This window comes from Perissodus microlepis, chromosome 17 (assembly GCF_051167445.1).
Source record: "Perissodus microlepis isolate ML-2025 ecotype Zambia chromosome 17, ASM5116744v1, whole genome shotgun sequence".
NCBI lineage: Eukaryota > Metazoa > Chordata > Actinopteri > Cichliformes > Cichlidae > Perissodus > Perissodus microlepis.
Window position 1 is genome coordinate 8,551,496 of NC_140477.1, and position 21,672 is coordinate 8,573,167.

At 39.3% G+C, this 21,672-nt stretch overlaps 1 protein-coding gene across 3 annotated transcripts in view; it reads left to right on the top strand.

Annotated features, from left to right (window-relative positions):
• The window catches only part of grm8a (glutamate receptor, metabotropic 8a), a 299,516-nt gene that overhangs the window by 134,607 nt on the left and 143,237 nt on the right, over positions 1-21,672 (top strand). For all 3 annotated transcript variants that reach the window (XM_084909268.1, XM_084909270.1, XM_084909269.1), the window contains exon 3: positions 3,733-3,949. In XM_084909268.1, coding sequence (XP_084765394.1) covers positions 3,733-3,949 — 217 coding nt within the window. The remainder of the gene's footprint in view (positions 1-3,732; positions 3,950-21,672) is intronic.

The window sequence follows — 21,672 nt, forward strand, 5'->3', positions numbered from 1 at the left end:
GTTTTTCAGGGATCTATGAATGTGTCAGTAGTGGTAGTAACTTGGTAAATGGACCAGTACTTATATAGTGCTTTTCTACTCCAACTAATCACTCAAAGTGCTTTTTACTACAAGCCTCATTCATCCAGCCACACACACATACACACAGGCACTTTTTTCTATACCTACGTTTTCGATATTTGCAGTGCATCCTGATGGAGGCAACTCTGGGTTCAATATTTTGTCCAGTGGATGCTTTAACATGCAGACTGGGATATCCAGTGACTATTGTAGCACTTACGTGGGTTGAAATACAGTATCAATGGATAATTACCAAGGTAATGAGTAATTTTGGGCTAGTATCAGAAGATTAAGAACGACCCTTAGAGCTCTGCTACAAGAATGGCAGAGAAACCAGACAAACACAGTTGTGTGGCTTAAAAGTACTTTAGTGATGTTAAGCCTTTTAAAAGAATTTTGTAACCAACACTGAATTACAACAGGTTTTAACAGAACTTCAAGTATAAAATTTTCCCCCAAAGTAGCAAAAAAAATAGAATAAAAATAAAATTGTGCACAAGTAAAGAATTAGTCTTTTTTTAAGCCCAAATGGTACCGGTGGGGTCCATGACAAACAGGTGTATTGCAATAGAATCCGTCCAATAAGGAGTGTGTGTGTGTGTGTGTGTGTGTGATTGTCTGTCCTACCGCACTACATGTACAGTAGAGGATTGCGGTCCATCAATGTGCAAATGAGTGTGCGTGTATATGTATATCGTCTCCTAGGATCTTAGGTTGGCTCGCAATCCAGTGAACACTGTAACACTCTGGGTTCTGGAATTGCTGACCTGGTCTTTGGATTCGTCCCATATATAAAAACCTGACCACTGTCGAGTGGATGCTCAGGGTTTACGTGAAGCCACAGCTCAGTAAACCTTCCAGTTTCGCTCTGTCCTCGATAACAATTTTTAGCCCGCCTGCTCTGTTCGGCTATAGAAGCAAGAGACTTGGGAGCTGGTACTAAGGAGGGACAAGAGCTGCCTAGAGCTTCACTGATTGGCTGACACGAGAGGAGTGGAGTAAAACAATAGACTCTCATCAGAGCTCATCAACCCTCGGAGAAACTTAACCCTTGTTTAACCAGAGCAAATATATAAATCTGTGTCCCTTTTTTGTTTAAATAAATATGTAATTAAATCATTTATTATAGCATACATCTAGTAAAGCTCCAAGTTTTACAGTATTTTTTTTAACAGTACAACAGTAATTCTGAGGCACCAGCCCTATCATGACAAAGACCTGGATAAACCAAAGAAAATGCATGGAAAGATGGCTTGTGCTTCTGCATTGTCAGTAGCTTTGCTTGTGAAGTACAGTCGCACTTTTAAACAATTAAGTCACTTGGATATTTCACTGGGCGTGTGCTCAAGTACGGCGTGGAGCAGCAGCGAGCAAACAGCCACCTCTGCCCCTCAAACACAGGAAAGAAAGGAGAAAAGAGAAAATTCATCATGTTTTCTCCGAGTAGAACTAATAAAGCTGGAGTTTATCGATACCACAGTCTTTAATAATTTAGCCCTGGTGCACGTTTTATTACCTGGTTTCGCTACCTATCCCTAGTGACTATATAAATGTCTGCAGAAATATTTTGTGAAAACACAGGTATATTTGGGGTAGACAGTACTGGCTCTATGCCTGCAGTAGACAATATTGGATGTTGAATCTGTACTTTATGTAACTCTCGCTCCCTCACTGCATTTGCTCTTTTCTCTGCTTTTCGTCCTCTTACTCAGTAATGACTTGGGAAGGATGACAAGTCATTACTGAGTGTGTTTGTCTGAGTATGTCTGTGTTTCCCAGCTTTAGAGTGAAATAACAAAAGATCAAAGTATTAGGTTTGCGGAGGTCACAAAGTTTCTTTCCCATGGTAAACAGACGGATACCTCATACTCCTGCAGCCAAGAATTCAGTGCTCTTTGAAATGGATATTCAGTTATTTAAAAGTACATAGAGTAAAAGACCAAGTAAAACGGTGGAGTCACACACAACATAGACGTGTACGCAGCAGCACATGCATGTAGCCACATACTGTATATACAGTGATGAGCTGGAATTGGCTTTGATTTTTTTTCCTTTTTTATTTGTTTATCATTACCTCTATGAATTATACATATCCTGAAGTTCACCAGAGTTCCCAATTCTATTCACCTGACAGAGGAGACCAAAAATGGCACTCAAATGCTGGAAGCGTGAACTCCCATTGGGTTGGAAAAATGGAAAGTTATTAAACAACTGAAAACTGAGGAACAAAGCTGTTTTGTTTCAAAATTAGATATCCAGCCAGCAATAAAACAAGAAATTTTCCATTTAGTGCTGAGCAATAAGCGTTGTCATAGAAGTGAAAACAAAATATTCTCTCTTCTCAATATTCTCCTCGTACACAGTTAATGTGCTGTACAGGTTAGGAATTACAATTAGCGTACTTCATTTACAATACAATGCATTTTTATGCCGCATGCAATAATCTTGAAACTTAGCGTTATTTACCTTTGTTTACAGATTTGCTTTTAAACCACTGAAGAGAAATAACTTACAGTATCTCTCAAAATGGATCGCTGACCTTTTTAAAATGGCAAAGACGAGTATAGATACACAGCGACAGAGACTTCAGATGATGCTCAAAGGGAATAAAGACAGTGAGTGATGGCCTTTAGAAACATTCAAGTCACATAAACACACACACTTGCGCACACTGTCTGTCCTAAATCTCCCGCCTGGATTTGCTGTGTTCAGCAGTTGTCGACGTTGGTGTTTTTGTGTGTGTTAGCATGGGAGACAGACAGCTGACACACCTTATGCTTGGGCTGAGATTGGCAGTTAAGAGTTGCTTCGAATGTATGCCAATGAGATGTCTGCCCAAAAACTCTGTGTGTGTGTGTGTGTGTGTGTGTGTGTGTGTTTGTGCTTGCGAATGTTATAAATGGAGGGCCTTCTCCCACTGTCAGGGGGAAAAATCAGTCTGCCTGTCAGCCATTGAACACCTTCGGCCTGTTATGCCACCTATCACAAGCAATAAGTGTGTGTGTGTGTGTGTGTGTGTGTCTTCTGTTATTTCGTCAGCCTCTTTGTCTCTCCGTTCTGCAATCTGACTGTTGTGCTTTTCTTTTCTTTCCCACATGTCTCTTCTCTGTCTCTTTTAAATCTTCTCTCTATCCTGAATCTGTCAGCCATAACATAAGTGTTGAAAAATGACACCACCTGCTTACCTTTTTGTTACCACACTGTCAGCCTGTATTCATATTTCCAATTATGAACCAATTATGCTTTAATACCTGTTCATCATCAGCATGTGTTTTTTTTTTTCTTTCATATCTTTGAACCAGCAATTTCTCATTTTAGTTACACTGTAACTTTCATGTTGATGACTTCGTCTCAATTTCCTGACAGTAATTTACCACACTGATCCTGCAGGGAGTGGGTGTTTTGTAATTCCTAGTTCAAATATCACTGAACCGTTTTACTTTTTCGAGTTTTTTTTTTTTTCTTCATTGTAGGGGAACACATTAATTGTGGTGATAAACATTAAATTGAAAAAATAATCATATAAGAGTCTTCCCACTTTACTCATTTTAATATGTAGGCAGTAAAACAATTACACTATTTGGCTCACGTTCAGAAACACCACGCTATTAACTGTGCTTTTTTTCACATTTCCTCAACATCTTCCTTCCTTCTTCCCCTTTTTCCATCCAGATCCCGCAGATCAGCTACGCCTCCACGGCTCCCGAGCTGAGTGACAACACTCGCTATGACTTCTTCTCCCGTGTTGTGCCACCGGACTCGTACCAGGCCCAGGCCATGATGGACATCGTCACAGCGATGGAGTGGAACTACGTTTCCACGCTGGCCTCAGAAGGCAACTATGGCGAGAGCGGCGTCGAGGCCTTTATCCAGATTTCCAGAGAAACTGGTAAGAGCGAACCTTTCCTCTGTTCATCTGCATTTTTTCCCCCCTTAAAACGAAACCTCAGCTCAGCAGGGATTGAGATTAGAAGACTTGTATTATTTTTCTATATCATAGATTGTTCTGATTTTGTCTACATTTTATGGTGACGAGTTTTTATCCTCCAGCTTTTCTGGGAAAATGTTTGAAGCAGCATTTATATCTCCTTCTCTTCTGTGTTGTGTGACACCTTCATACAGTATTTGCCGTGACTGTCACTCCAGAGCAAATCATAATTTAAATGGATTTGAGTGAGAGCAGAGCGGAGGTCTATACTAGAGTTAAAAAAAACTGTTAGAAGGCAAGCTCGCCACTTCTGCTCCACTATCAGGATGTAATAACTATGATATGATGTTCATAGTGCACTTTGGTGTATAGTACATGAATAGTGGCTTTGGCCTGCAATTTTGGATGAATTGTAGAAAGAACAGAGTGGAAACCTGTTGTTTAAAGTTCTAGAGAAACTCCGGGGGAAGTTCACTCTTTGCGTAAATTGCAGGCTGTAGATTGCAGACTGTGGCGAGCAAACTGAGAAAGTTATTGTCGCAAACATGTGATGGACAAGTGCAGCCATCTGTGTATCTGTCTTTTAGTTCTTTATGCATGTATTTCTTTTTTGGCAGTGACGCCAGCTCTCGCAGACGCATTCAGCCGGTGTGAAAAAGGTGTGCTGTCATGGTTATTGTCCCTGAGAATTAGCAGAACAAGCTCTAAACATCTAATACAGCAACTCTAGTTACTCTAGTAGGCAGGCGGGTGACAAAAGAAGGATACAGCGATTTTTTTTTTTATGGTGACACAAAGACAGGGGTCACATTAAGCAGGTGGAAATCAAGAGTGAGGTTGATTTAAATAAGGTGGTGCAGAGTAAATTGTTGGTGGGAAATGTGTCTTAGGTTTTGGCCCGCACGCAGTCATTTCAGAGCACATCTGTTGCTGGTGCAGCATTAATGTGCTGCCACTTTGGTGCTTTGATCAACAAAAGCAAAGCTAAGTCACTAAACTGCTGTAAAAACTTGGAGCAAATGTTCAGCAGTAACAGACTGTAAATGATCAGTTTTGTCATTGCTGCTTAAACTGTCATCTGCAAACTGGGATCAGTAATTTGAGCAGGACCTGTTGTCCTCTGCAGCTTTATGCTGTAGTGAAAGCATCTCAGTTCATTAAATCTCTTGATCCATCTGAAGGCAGCAGGACTCACGCAGCCATGTGTCATCAAAGGAAGGACAAATGGTGGAACAGTGACAGAGTTATGGGTGCCCGAGGCTAACTGATGTCCATGACGATCAAAAGGCTGATATGTACTGTAGTACAATACCACAGAAGAGCTGCTGTAAGAAATATCTGAACACCTTCATGCTTCAGAATGGTAGACAGGTAGTATAACAGTTGGGGCATGGTCACCCCTACCTGTCTAGAGCCTTCAGTGGAAGCATGGGTGTCTAAACTGAAACATGGAGCTAAGTAGGAATTCCCCCTTATTGCCAGGTGCATGAGCATGATTTAGCAGGGAGAGAGATAGCAGCATGATGCATTTGGTAACAAGCTATTGAGCCCAGAGTAGGAAATGTTCTGCTGGTAAACCTCAGGTACTAAACTTTGTTGCTGACTATGTATGGGGTTACTAGAGCTGTCAAGATACTGGAATTTCAAAGTCGATACCAATACCCAAGAAAATACTCAATACTAGATAAAAGCTTTTGAGCCCATCGTGCAACAACAGAAGTAATGAAAAAGAAGTTATTAACATTTGTTAATGTTCCACGAATTTTTCCAGTTATAAGTTAGAATTAGCAAAATATTTAAAAAAAATGCCCAACACATATCAATAATTTAATTATTGTGGAAGAAGAGCATAATGGAAGATGGAGTGGTAAAGTGTGGTATCACTTATGCTCATTGCCTGCTTTTCAAAATTGACCTCAGAGCTATACAACAAAATAAGAAACCCATTTCAATAAATTATTGTGTAAGTAATTAAAGCTTATCATATATTGTCCACCATTCACACTGGTCCACCTCAGTCTGCAGCTCTCTGCGTCCTTTCTTCGGCTCTTGAGCCGCAAAACCCGTCTGATTTGGCTGTGCTGCCTCTTCATTTGCTCGGATTACTTCTCTACATTAGACTCTGCTCTGTTGGGCTACGGTTCCTCCGCTGCTCTGCACAGCCAGCAAACTGCCCCGTTCTCTGTTTCCGTAATCCGCTCTGCCACAGCTCCATATTCCATCCATGTCACGTTCAGCCTGCAACAATTATTTATCTTTTATCTAACTAAAATTCAGTAGCTGCTACCTTAATGATAACGGATGGCTAATGTGGCTACTGGGTAACTGCTAACAGTTAAACAGCTAATGTCAACATATATGCTGGCCAGGTTAGCTTTTACGATAACTTTTTAATACTTCACTGGGTTGAAATAGGAGCTTAACTGAGCTCTCAAATTCCTCCTAAAGCGCTGTTCAGTGTTAAGAACATTAACTACTACAGCTGTTAGTGATCGGAGGGGCTGTGTGAGTGTTTGCCGGCAAATTGTGATGCAAATTATATTAGTTAAAATTGGTTGGTTTCCTGTCAAATCATACAGTTCACATACATAAATAATAGCAATGCTCCAAATTTTAGAAATGAAATAACTTTTAGTAAGTTACACTGCAAAGTGCCATTGTCACATTTTATTGGAGTAGTTTGTGCTTACTTGACTTAATTGACAGAACACATGATTTAAAGAAAGGATTTATCGGTCCTGTGTTAGTCTCTGCCACCTTTACAACACTATTAAATAAAAGTAGCATGTCGTATTCTTTAAATGCACTAGACCGTCACATTATAGTTTATGAAACAGTTTAGAGTAGGAATTAAAATACCTTGGAACATTTCTCTCATATAAATGCCTTCATCAGCCTGTTTTAACTGTTTATTTCTGCCATCACTGTGCAAATTAAATTTTAAAAAAGTACACACCACCTGCCTCTGGCTGCAGATTTGGGGTGCTTTGAGTTCAGGTCATGCTGCTCTGCACAGTTCGGACAACAATCGGATTTCCTGGAGAAACCTCCCTCTATTTGTTGAGCTGCTGTTCTCATGCATCACTTAGAGCAGAACAGCTGTTTCAGAGCAGTGACACCCATGATGAGGGAATTTGTCACCACGGCCTCAGTACTTTTGAATTCCACTTCTAGAGCTGAAAGTCTGCAGGTCTTGAAGCAGATATCCTGCTCACAGCTATATTTTGTTTCTTGTCTCCCTGCAGCAAGCTTTTGCCATTTTCTCTTAGCCAGAGTCTTGGAGAGTAATGGGCTTCTCAAGGTGATATACTGTACTGTTGTTAGCTGGGCTTGTATTTAGCAGTGGGATGTAAATTGGACAGTTGTTGGCTCTTGATTTTTACGGGCTGCTTGTGATCGATGTGTTTGCAGGTCTCTTTTAGTCTCGGCCTGCATTTCTGTTCTTTTTTTTAAATCACTCTTTGCCTGCTGTATTATCACGGAAAGATTGCAGGGGTGGGTTTGCTGTGAAGGGACAGTAGATGATGTATTTTAACTACTTCACTGGATGGTGGAGTGACAGGAAAAATGAGAACAAATCACTACAGAGTAAGTGAGAGTGACAGAGATACAGAAAATGAGAGAAACACAGAGAGATAGATCACTTGTCTGTTTTGATGTAAACTCTAAAAGCACGGTCCCTGTGGTCCTGGGAGCATCAAGATGGGTGAATGCAGAATCAAAATCAGTTTATGAAATCCTTCAAGTGATGTTGACAGATCAAAATGCTGCTGGTTTCCCTTGTTATGTTTCAAATGTTTTTTGAAAACACATCATGTTGGATGTTGACAAATATTTACTGACTGACAGAGCCAAGACGAGTAAAGAATCCATTTGAGGGGATTCTCATCAGTCGAAATCTTTCCAGTTTTTATTTTTTATCATCCTGTTGATTTTCTTCCCTTTTTTGTTGTTGTTGTTTCTCCATTGTTTGTGTGCTGATGCAGAAATGACAGTTTTTTTTTTGTATGTCTGTGCTGTTGTCTAGCTGTCCATCTTAGTCCCGGTGCGTGTTTGGAGCCAGCTCGCCCAGGGCTTTGTGCAGTGGCAGTCAGCACATAAATGTTTTGTGTGGTGTCAGATCTGTGTGTGTGTGTGTACGTCACTGTAAAGTCTGAAGCAATACTTAGCAAAGTGTGTATTTGGTGGGGGCATGCATTATCTTGCTTTATATGTGTGTAGGTGGATGTGTGGGTGGGTGTATGGGAGGACTGCATGCTGTGACAGCAGTCACTCAATTCTTTACTCTGCCTCTCTGAAGACGCCAAGCAAGCTAAGGAAGATACAGGGATGGCATAGCGGACAAAACGCTGGTGAACAAGAGGAGGGGACAGGAAAAAGTGACGGGACGGGGAGAGTTCATAGTGTGTTGGAATTAATGAATGAAACTGGACCCTGGGAAATAGGTAGAATAGGAAAAGAATAAGGAAAGGAAGAGCAGCATTAGGATAAAAATAAGGATCCTGGTAATGATATTAAGCATGCGTTGTACACATATGCATGCATATATTCCCTGAGACACAGTCATATATTTTCATTTTATTGCATTTTCAATAACAAGTGGACCTCTTCAGATACACTCAGAGAGAGAAAATAAGAGAAAGTGAGCTGCTGGGAATTTCTAGGATGTTATTTTGTAACTGCGGTGTAATGAGTGAAGTTTACAAAGCACTCTGCATACTGATACCAGACATCCATATGAATTGGTGTGTAATCATTCCCCAATGAGTGTTAAAGGGTGTGTGTGTTTGAGAGAGTTATAGAAAGTGTGCACGTGTACTGCGTGCATTGTGAAAGGATATTAATTGCCAAAAACTGCTCTCATCACATTAGCATATGTCAGGGGTTACTGGGTGTGTGTGGGAGGTGAATAGGTGATAGTGGCAGCAACAGAAAATGTTTAAAACTGTCCACTCAGACTTTTTATTTAAGACTCTGGAAGTTAAATATTTTCTTCTCCAATACGGTGTTTGAAAGTGAATATGTCCTACTTATGTTTGCTGCCGCACAGCTGCAGCGCTATGCCTCTCCCAGGAGGAGTAAGTAGAAAATTCTGCACATCTAATTTTTCAGCCAAGTCCACAGAGCAGTCAGCAAAATCTTTGTTTCAAAAGGACTGCTTTAGGAGGAAAAAACAACTGGAAACAACTTTGTTTTTAGGTTAGAAGGGAAAGAATGCAAAGACCTTTGCTAGCTCTTAACACTGGCATTAAACACGAAATTTCACTAAAGCACTAACTCTTGAGCCCACACCTTAAAAAATTGCCACAGCGGCCAACGTCAAACAGTTCTTTTTCGTCTCCGAAAGCATGGATCTTGTCAGATCACCCCTTGCCATTAGTAACCAACCATGAGACATGTTGCACAGATGAATGCAAACCATTGAGGTTCATGACAGTTTCAGCTATGTGGTAGCAGATTAATCGCTCTACTTTTCATCACAGTAAAGTATTTCTTTTGACTAACCGTATATGTGATGTGATGTCACACTGCATTTATAAACACTGGTCTGGTCTGATGAGATGACTCTGGATTCAACCATTAACAAAGCTGTAATATTATGAACTTTAGCTTAAGCTGTTAGAACCCTTTGAGGAGGGAGATCGCAATGATGCTGTAAGGGGAGCCAGATAAGGTTGGCTCCCCTTACAACATCATTCATCTGTATAGTGGTTTATTATATCTGTCCAAATAACTGCAAATTATTTAAACCTACAGCCTGCAGTCTTTGTGCCCATATGTCCAAATACCTGCTGGCAAAATTACCAACACAGTCCCTGAGTGGCACAGCTCGCTTGTAGAAGAATCTAACTCATAAGTCTTCCCTGATCAAACCTGACCTGACAAGGTTCATTTGGAGTAGGAGTTCTCACACAGATGTTTGGAAGCTTCTAAAAGTGTTAGAGATTCCTTTCTTGACTACATCGTGCATACTGTTTGTTAGAAGCAGCTAAAGCCTTTGACAGGGTGGAATTTCATTTTCTCTTTGAGGTCTTAGGGAGACTTAGATCAGGGCCTGAATTCATTAAGCGGGTAAATGTGCTTTATAGTGCCCAGAATAAATTTGCATATTTTTTAATAACAGCTCAAATTTTCAGTATCAGTATTTGATATGTTGTTTTCATGTTATCTAAAAAATAAGTACACTTCAAATGATTCACAAATAGTTTCATGCTGCTTTTCTTTATATGTTATCCTGAATGTTGTACATTCAGGGTAACAGACACAGGGAAGGATTTGTTTTTAAAGTAGGGATGCTCTGATGCGGTGAAGTCAACAGGCTAATAGAAATTCAATACAGAATCCTTATGAGATTGCAGCAAATACCTCAGTGTCTCACGACTTTATTTCGAGGCACCCCCCACCCGCTGCGCAAATTGTACTTAAGAAGAGGGATCTTGCATTTGGCAGTGCCTTCTCTGTCTCACTGGAATATAACTTAATTTTTAAAAAGGAAATAAAAATGAACCCAGGCTTATTTTTGTGGAATCTTTTCAGGTGTAGAGCTCACTTTAAGAAATGTTCAGCACAAATTATTTAACAAGCTTCTTTTATTCACACGAAGAAGCATTTTAGTTCAGTGAGTTAGATCCAGACCTCCCACAGTTCGCCAGTAGCATGGAGAAAACTTTAAAGTGTTAAGCCACAGAGTGACTGCACTCTGCCTTAAAGTGGAATTCAAACTTTTTTGATGAACTGTGGGAGACTTCATCCATTTGCCTTCCAAAATGGGAACCAGATCTAGTATGCAAAGGACTTTGCACAGAGGACGAGGGGCCTTTTCCTGCTTCTCTACATGACTTTCTTCAAAGTATCTTATTGCTTAGTATTTCTCACTATTTCTTGTAAGGGAACCAAGATACTAGTTTTTTGGGGTTTTTTTGCTGGAAATAATGTTTGGTGTTGAAACTGAGCTGATTGTGGTCATGAACATAGTTTTTAGATACACCACACTAGCAGCTTTGTACTTGATACTAATTTGTCAGTGTTACCATGCAAATGCACTACACAGAAAGGACCAGATTTACTGTTGTTTTGTTCCAGGGCAAAAGCCTCTTTGGGCTTAAAAGAGTACTATTAGGATTTTTTAGGAAGCTTTCTTTAAGCAGTCTTCTGGAATAGTTCTATAAGCTTCTTGAAGGACATTCAAAGCTCTTCTTCGGGCTTTTGTCATGCATTTTTTTGGCAAGATGATCCCACACTGTTGGAGTAATGTGGGGTGGCCAACACACTGATAATCTTCCATTGTGTGTGTTCTCTATCCAGAGCATCTATTTTATAATCATACTGTACTTGTACTGTTTTTGGTAAGTACATTATTCACCCCCCAGGTACATTAATTGCATTCACTTTTCTGCTATTTTGGAACGCACTTGGTCAGTATAGAAATGAACTGCCTGCGTCCATGTTTGTAAATTACCATCTTCTTAATAAATCATAAACAGAACTTTTAAATCTCCATCAGCACATTTTAAACAGTTTAAATCATGTCCATGCTGTTTAATTGGCTTCTCATGCCAACATTTCTATGTTTCTATCCATGTAGGGATCTCTACTATATATTTAATATATTTTTTGTTTGCTCATCCATGCCTACATCCTGAAATATATTCACCGTGACGTTAACTGCATATGTAGCCTGCGTGTTGTCACCCCCAGCCATGGCTTTCCAGTCATGCAGAACTAGTAACAGACACAGCTCAGTGAGCAGGGGCCAAATGTGTTTACTCATCATTAGTGTGTGCTCATGAACTGGATGCATTAAACAGGTTTTGTACACAGCGAATCGATGTAGCCCACTGATCAAAGGTTAATGAATAAATAATGCAAAGGTCAACTTTTTTAGGCAAAAGTGGCCCTGTTACAGTGTTAAAATATCACAAAGTTGCATCTTACATCACACAGAGCAGAAGCAACGCATCAGAAAAGCCTTTTTTTGATACTGAATCCCTGAAGAGCAAAAAAACCAAAACAAACCCAAAACATATTTTTTCTGACACAGAGGTCTAGACCAAAAACAGAAGCACGCAAGCATCTCAACCTGGTAGTGTTTCATTTTAGTGCTGAGACAGTCCAAGCTCCTGGCCTACATTTTCATCTAACGGGCAATCTCCCTTTCCACCATCCAAGAGTACTGTTGACCCTCTCTGTAGAGAATGCATCATGTAGTGCTGAGGCCACAGCCTCCTAAATCAACCAGTGTTTGAAACGTATGGATTTCTGCACTATAAAACAAGAGGTGGCAGTGTACTTTACCAAAGATAGAAGACATCTTTTAAATCAAGTCACGGCCCTTTCTCCTTCCAGTACCCTTCCTCACCTCCCCGTGGAATCCAGCTGGGATTAAAACTACCACATCTACATTCAGACACACTGCAGACAGAGCGAAAGGGGATGTGTGTTTGCAAGGGAGAAGGAAAGAGAGTGGGCGTGACTCAATCTGTGTGTTACCGAGTGTGTATGGGCACCTGTAAGTGTAGGGGGCAGAGAGAGAATGCGTATGTGTGGACTGAGTTCACCGGCTTAGAACAGTCAACTGCCCCTGACACTGGCCACTCTGCTGCAGCTCTGGAAGGCGGTAATGAAGAAAGGAAGGAAATGAGCAGGAGAAAAAGGGCTGAAAGAAAATAATTAAACGTTTATCTCCAGATTCATTTAATTAGTTCTCTGGCTCTACACTAATCTTCCGCCTTTTTGCTTAGCTTTGCCTCTTTAGTTCGCTTCGAGTCCACTCTTGCCCTCCACAATGAAGGCGGTTCTTGTCATTATCCAGCACTTGCTACTGGCTATTCTGTTTTTTCATTGAGGAAGAGCAGATTGTACATTAATTGAAATGCACCTATCATCTATTTATGAGCATGTACACTATGTTACATTTTTAGACCTCACTTATGTTGGAGAAAAGGTAATGATCTGAAAAACAAAGAAAATCCTATATTTTTTGCTTGCTGTATGAATTCAATTGTTGTCTGGAGTAAGTGTGAGTTTTCTAACACAGGCTTTCGCACAGCCTCACAAAATATAAATGCTCAAGAATAAGCAGCGGGCACTTAAACACACTCTCTAACTCTCTCAGTTGACAATGTATGTCTCTCGGGTAGAATTAGCTCTCTGTTTCTTGTCCTTGATTACACTCCCCTCACAACTTAAGACTGATACTATTCATCACCACACACAGACACACACACACACACACACACATGGGGAACACAAACATCAACCCATCCATTTGTAACTAATTACACCAGCCTTGGTTCTCATCTCAAGGTGAAGCTGTCTTAGTTGCCTGAAGGGCCCCAAAGTCTCAGTTGCTTATAGACTTGTTTATCCTCTTGGTATGAGGCATGATTGTCTTTGTGAATTCAAATTCTTCTTTTATTAAACCTTTTATACATATATATATATAAGCCAGTTTGAAGATTTGTTCAGAGCAAGAACACTGACAGAAACTAACCATAATTAGTGCATGTAGTAAAAACACATTGTGGAATACATTATTTTTGTTTCTTGCCTTATTGAAAATGGTTTGGCTTTTACTCAGAAATATACAGTAGTGTGCAAAAGTCTTTATTTCTTTGCTCACAGACTTTTTAAAATTAGTCTTTGTCAGTATTCCTCCAGGCTTTCTTTGGACACCGGCTGTTTTTTCACACATTTTCAGGCCATAACCTATATCTGACTATTTTCAGGGGGATACCTCTTCTTTTTTCTAAAAATTATTGTTGTTGTTGTTGTTGTTAAGCCACTTAACACAGTGACATATGAATCATTTCAAGATTAAGAAAATGAAGAAAAAGTTAAGTGAAACGGAGAAAACACTGAGTTATGCCAAATTAACAAAAGGTATCCAACATCCACAGAAGAGCTTTCAATGTCCATCAAGAAGCCTGAAGAACCATTGCTACTTAAAGAAATGACAAGAAAGATTACCCAAGAGTTCAGGCTGAAGAATCAATGTGGTCATCGCAAATATTAACCTTCAAGCTCGTTAGAAGCTCGTTACCCACTGCGCTTTTGCTTTTTATTCTGTATATTTGCATGTTTCAATAATTCACTGCACCTATTTCTTATTTTTGTAGCAAAATATAAAGAAATAAAGGTGTCTTTAGACTTTTAGACAGAAGAGGTGATTTAAATCGTTTCAAGTCTCCGGATTCTATCATAATCAAGCCAATGTTAGCCTTATGTTACCAATCTCTCACCTGGGTGAAATTGACAATATCTATTAGGAGTTAACAGCCCTCTGCAGATGGCATTAGTATTGCCAGAGGACATCTAGAGAGGGTAATTATTACCTCAGTAACTCTGTGAATTTCATCCCATCCAGCTGAAATAGCCATTTTTAGCAATTATCCCTGGCCTCCCAATAAAACATCCAACAGAAATGATTCCTGGAAAACTCTGCCTGCAATGCTTTTTCAACCTGTAAACCCATTTCAGTATTTTGAGCCTGGTCTCAGTGATTGGTTGGGAGTTGAAAGAATAATTATGAAGCAGTTTGGCTGACGTGCAATATGTTACACAGTAGATTTCAAGGCCCTGTAGCACAAAACATAAATCTGTCTTGTTCGATAGCAATCATTAAGGCAAGTTTAAGTTTCAGAGTTCGCTGGTGGGTATACACAGTAATCAACAGTAGTGTGCATTGGCTATATGTTCTGGTACAGCACTGGGCCACGGTGGAATGTGCTATAGTGCCTTTGCTATATGTTGATCAGCGCTTTTGTTAGATGTGTAGTGTCTCTTTCAGCTCTAGTGGTTTTCTTGACAGGGATGAGAACTCCCCATATTCCACAGTGACAGAGCAAGACAGGGTGGGGAGACAGAAGTACAGATGGAGGGAGAGGGAGGATTAGTGTGCGCATGTGTATGTATGTATATGCGTGTAACCCTCTATTCTCTGTCCCTATTTGGCCTCATAGAGATCAGTGAGAGAGGAACCTCCGCCAGTTGCTGCTAAGCCCCAAAAGTAATTTCAGCTATATTATTGCAGCAGTTGGTACACATAGGTGTGTTTGTATGTGTTTGCAGCTTATGTCATGCTGTGCTGTAGGTGTTTTAACTCAGTTTTTATATATGCATATTTGTTTATGTATGTGTGTGTATATATGCTTATGCAAAAATTATGTGTGTTTTTTGCGTGTGTGGTTTGTGCCAGTTTGCTGTTTTTGCGCGTGTGTGTTTTGGAAATCTTTCTGCACAAGTTAAAAGCACTTTCAAGCCTCTTCTCCGTTCTGCTCCAGTAACTTAAGGTTTTTCTCTTTCCCTCCCTCATGGTTTTTTTTCTTCATTTTTTCATCTATGTCTGCAAAAAGGCTCTGGGGTCACAGTTAAAATAAATGACAAGAACCAACGTATTCAGGCACACAAAGGAAAAAAAACTTGCTTGGCTGTAAAGGTGCTTTGAGAGATCCACCGCAGAGCTTCAACCCAAAATATCTTTATTTCTTAAAAAGTATAGTTTAGAAAACCAAACGCAGGAGTTAAATAATTTAACATATGTGAACTCACTCAGTCTTCCCAGCTATTATAAGTCTTATGCTGTAGTATCTTTTTTTCACAGCACCTGAACTGGTCGAACAAGGAAAAATAAACACTTGGATTTTTTCTACTGCATTTTGCTGTGCTGTATACTTGTGCCACAGCCTCCCATCTCTACTTGATACAAAATGAACAGAAAGAACCACAGTGTTTATAATAATAACACAGAATCATTCTTCTTCAGTTTTTATAATTGAACAAGGATCTCCAGGTTGTCAGCTTGAAACAATACCATGACATGGTACATTAAGGGGCAGGGATAGCTCAGTAGGTAGAGTGGTGGCCCCATGATCGGAAGGTCTGTGGTTCAAATCCACTGAACGGCTACCCTGCGGTACCCCTGAGCAAGGCATTGTCCCTACACACTGCTCCCCAGGCACCCAATGGCTGCCCACTGCTTCACTGAGTGAATGGGTTAAATGCAGAGAGGAATTTCCCCAAGGGGATCAATAAAGTATACATTCATTAAAAAAAAAAAAAAAAAAAAAAGATTAAATATTATTATCATGCCTATTTGGAGTGCCATTCTGGATCATTCTGTCCTTTTTTAACCTGTTAACCAGTCACAAAGATTATTTATAGGATTTGCAATTTTACCATTGTTACCAGCAGAGGTTAAAGTCGGCAGGTGGGGAATAGTTTAGAAGCAGCGCGGCAGTGAGTTTGCCAACTACATTCTATGGTATACAGATATCACAGTCTGCCCTTCACCAGTCTAACGACATGCATCACTAGACCACAGCACTGCAAACTAACTTACTTAAATAACACAGAGTTATCAATATTATTTAATTTGCTTTTAGAAAATGTATAAAATATAAAGTATCCAGATAACTTCAGCAACACATTATTCATGGATCCAGTGTCCAGTTAACCAATTTAAAGCTTAGCTTGCATGTGCTAATTGTTTGTCACACTGCACAAAAACAGTTTGTGTGTCATTATAGCGAGCTGTTTAAAACATTGAATTTGAAATTACCTGCCAAAACGTTACTCTTGTTAAGCTCAAGCCACTTCTGTACCGCTAGTTAGGATGCTGAAGTAGGGATGGGACAGATAAAAAATGTATGCTAGCATAGAATGCTAGTTAGGCTGATTAGCAAGGTTTACTCATAGATTGTATAAATGGTAAATGGCCTGTATTTGTGTAGTGCTTTACTAGTCCCTAAGGACCCCAAAGCGCTTTACACATTAACTTTATAAGTTCATTGCATGGACACCACCTAAATAGTGCTAACATAAATAAAGTAAAACATATTTAAAACATACTCAAATTTCACTCAATCTCAATCAAAAAAGGAAATAAAAAATAAAAAGAAATGTGGTTGTTTTAGAAAAAAAAGAAAAGTACGCTTTTATTAATATTTAATAGCACTGCAAGCCTCAAATGCACTTGGGAAGTCTAGTTCATCGCCATAAATTAGCTGAGGTGTAACCTAAAAGAAAGCTAGCAGTTTTAGCCACCTATAAAGAGACAAAAGTTGAGCTTTTTAGCAATAGACTCTCTAAGAAGAGGCCCAGCCTTAAGTGCAGAGGTCCAGCCTTAAGTGCAGTCAAAATCAATTTCTTTCTGATGCCCACTAACTGCTCCATGTTCTAAAAGAAAATAAAGTTGCTATTCTATTCTAAAATCTATTCTGTTTTATTAATATTCACACAAATATTTCTTTATTAATGAAAAGCCATCTGCAAGCATATTAAAAATCTGATAGGGATTATAGTGATAAACACCAAAAAGTGTAAAATGTCTTTTTGGTGTTTTATGTGTCTCTTTGCTGTCTATGCTGAAATAATGGACAAAACCATATATGTTGATAGGATATAACTAAACAGAGACAGAGGCTACTTAAAGCATTTCCCATGTGTTTAAGTAAACTTCACCTTCTGTCATTTAAATGCAATCCTCTTTCATTGCATTAGGTAAAAAATCAGTTTCACCATTATAAAATCTTTCACTTGGACGATTTTTGGAAAGGGCTTAGCATAGCTTAGTGACTTTAAGCTTGAAGCGTCATTTGTAGAAAATGAGATTTACAGTCAGTGATCAAAGCAAAATTTAACTTTGATGTTGTCAGCCTGCCGTGATCACATAAAAATCATTGTATGCTGATTCAAAATTGCAGAGAATTGTAGCCTCTTTGCTTTTACTCAGCAAACAAATGGTGGGAGGCCAAAGTCAACCCATGACTTCAAAAAGATTAATGTTTAAAGATGCTGCAAAGAAATGAGTACAATGGTGTCACATTGAGTGTTGGATAACTGTGAGGCAATCATGGAGTACAAAGGAAGGGAACCTGATGTTTCTTTTTAATTTCACATAAAGTGCATTGCACACAAACGCAACCAATACGGAGAAAAGATGCAGAGAGGAAAAAAAGCTCTAAAATATCTTACATTATTTTACAAAGTGGATCTAACAGGATCTGAATCAGGCAAAATCTGAATGAAGCAGTTTTGTCAACAAGATTTGTAGGTGTATGCAAAATGCTGTAGAATCTGTGAAATCTGTATTGTTGGTCACAAACATCTTGCTGGTGATACTATTTATCTTCAGTAGGGAATGTGAACAGAATACAAAATATGCTGTTATACACTACTCACAGTCTGAACAGAGCAGTTTTATGGCATAGAAATTTGAGGTGGAGAAAACAAAGATCATGCACTGTGTTACCTGTCACTTTCATTGTGCTTTTTTAGAACTTTTGCAGTGTATTAGCCATAAAATAAATTGAGCATATATGTTTGAATTTTAATTCAAATCTTTTCATATTTGTTTGTCACTAGCTCTTAAGAGAGTTTTACACCATCAGGGTTGCAGCTGAAAAAAAGGCTAAAACTGACACTACACAGTTATAATTGAAGTCAATATCTGCTTGTACCTGAATGACAGACCACTGATACTGATAACCCTGTTAACTTACAAATTCACACGTTTCTTTTTGCTTCAGTTCTTGATTTCTTTATGTTTTATTTTATTTTTTTTGTGTGGAAAATGTGTGGCTTAGATGCAACTTTTCTGATGCCAGCATCACTCAGACCCAACTGTATAGTGACCGGTTAGGGTTATTACAGTTGCTGGGTGTAGTGAATCCACGTTAATATGAAAGCAAAGCTAGTCTGTGGTGAGATGTTCTGACACTCACAAAGAGAGGCAACTAGCTACGTTCACACTGCAGGTGTTTATGCTCAATTCTGATTTTTGATCAAATCCGATTTTTTTTTTTTTTTTTTTTTTTTTTTTTTTTTTGTCTGCTTGTTCACACTACAAATAAAATGTGACCGCAAACGCGCTCTAGTTTGAACCCTCAAAGTGGCCCGCATGCGCAAAAGAATACGTCACACACAACGCACTCTGTTTACACCCAGACCAAACAGTATTGTTTGACTGATGGCCCTTAATATAAAGACTTGTTTTGGACTTTATGTTTCCCAATTTTGCTTTAAGTTGTAAAGTTATTTTGTTATTCACATATGGCCTAATAATGATCCTTATTGCTGTTTTAGAGTGGAGCAGTTCTTCAAAGGATAGTTGCAGATTTCTGTCAGAATCTGCAGATTATACATTACAAATAAAATGTTCCCGTTTCTCCAACTTTGTCTTCCCAACAGTTTCACTGGATGGCCAGGAAGCGTTCACGATGTCTTCTCGTGCGCTTCTCCGGCGCTGATAATTGGCGTGTGTCTTGTGTCAGTGACGTAAAAGACGGATTTAATGCGACATGACCATTCAAACAGCGGTCGCTTTCTAAAACATCAGATATGTATCGGATTCAGTACCACATACGATTGTGACCCAGGTTGGATTTGAAAATATCGGATTTGTGCTGTTCATACTGTCATACCATGATCGGATATGGGTTGCATAGGGTCAAAAAAGTCGGATTTGATGCACTTTCGCCTGCAGTGTGAACGTAGCCATAGATATCCACCTGGATCTTTTCACTTCCTTTCTGTCAAAAAATGTATACAAGCAGAGACGCACATTCTGTTGTCCAACGGGCTGACTGATGGTCAGCTGGCAGTGGCCGATTAGCTAGGACAGAATGCAGCAGAATTACAACTCTATTGGAACTGCTTTTGCATTGTTGCTTTGACTATGATCCATGTCGGATTGCTGGAATGGTGGGTTGCGGGAAGGGTAATCGATGTTCTCCATCTGCCTCTTTGTCTGTTTATTCCTCTGAAACCATCCTGAGTCTTACTGATTTATGCTTTATTTCATTTCTTCGGGTTATCGTCACTTCTTCTATTTTCTCATTGCCCTAGTATCCTCTGACTTTTTCACTATCCCTTTTCCTGGGGTAAAACTGTGAGCTTCTTGGGCTACAAGTTCCCCTAATGCAAGCACACTGCAGTTCTCTACATATCATATAATCCCCTTTTCCTCTTCCTCTGACACACTTCATCCTCTCCCTGTTAACTTCTTTTTGTACTCGTCCCTCTTTCATGACTCCCTCTTTCTCTTCTCTATTCTCCATCGCCATTGATTAACACATGTCGTGTGTCATCTGCTCTTCTCCCTGGTATTAAAAGGCACTTGTTGTGGAACTGAATAACTTAATTTGACTGACTGGCAATCTTCACTTTATGGAATATTAGAAAATAACACTGATAAATGATAAATACTGATGATGGCAGATGGCGTATATTTCCCCTGTGGGTCTCTTGCCTTTGTCTTTAACTTCAAGAACTTCCTTTAGCCTTTCAAATTCAGTAGCGTACGAAGAGCATGACAACAATATTTGGCACAGACAAAATAATTAAATGCAGCAAGATGTGAATTCATACTGACTCTAAAGCTAGGAACAGACACACAGAAAAAACACAAAGACTAATCTAAAAGTTAAATTGGAAGAGCAGACACAGAGTATACTGTTAGAATGAGGGATGACAGAAAGTGCACTAAAATGCGATTTCCCCTAATTTTCTCTCATAAAGTTGAGGCCTCCTTATCGAATTCAGTCAACTTGTCTAAACCCCATTCTATATACCATAAAATGTGCCACTAACTGTTTAAACGCATAATGCAATGTTTTTCATGAAAGGCAAAGTCAGACGAGTCTCACCTATCAAAGCCCTGTGCCGTCCTTACATCGGCTGCCCTCATATTTACATCTAAATGACGGTTGATGGTGACAGAGGTAGCGCAGACCCAATTATGCGGCAGAGTTGGCAGTGGAACCTGACAAATGATGGGCAATGGCTGAGGATTGGAGGCATTTCCAACACTCCACACTTTAACAAACATAGCTGTGTCTCCATAGTTTGACTCTGACAGAGTAATTTATTCCCACTCCGCCAGCACGGAACCACGGATTTAAAAGTTTCACCACTTATCCAAGCCTCCCCCATTTTTCTCTGTGGAATGAAACTGTTATTATTCAAAAGAGAAATAGGAATTTATGCAGGCTTACACATGGCCTTATATCTTCACTAACTTCCCCCCCCTTCTTTTTCCTTCTGTATTTTTCTTTCTCCCCTGTTGGCTGCTTTTCGTTTTTTGGGTTTCTTTTTTTGTTGTTGTTGTTTTTTCCCCCAGAATATATGCATATTTCCTGTTCTGTACCAAGTGTTTTAATTTATCTTGGTGCAGAACAGCTTGCCTGTATCTGCATCTCCCCTTTCTGTCCTCATCTCTTTACTACAGGATCAGATGCTATGAAATTGGAATAAATCAGTTTAGTTTAGTCCGCTAATGTATACCTAATTAGGACTTTTAAACTTCACAGAGCTAATGAGGAAGAAAAGCTGAATATATTTAAACAAAGTTTTCTAGTTCAAACTTTCATAAATATGCTGTAAAAATGTAAAACTAGATCTTTAGAAGTGCAGAAGGTAGAATTTTAAGAAGTGTGCGCCTCAAAAATGTCAAACCTCACTAGAAACCTGATTAATTTTTTTTCTTCTAGCATCATGCTTAGCAACTTCAAAAAATGATCTTCCGCTCTTCCTTTGAAAGGCAGATCATGTGCTTTATATGATTTTCTTTCAATATAGAGGAAATAAAACAGTGCATTATTACCTTTTATTTATTTTGAGAGTGCTACAACAGGAGTCGTGTGCAATGACTCTCCGCCAGTGTGTTGAGAGCTAGTGCTGATAGC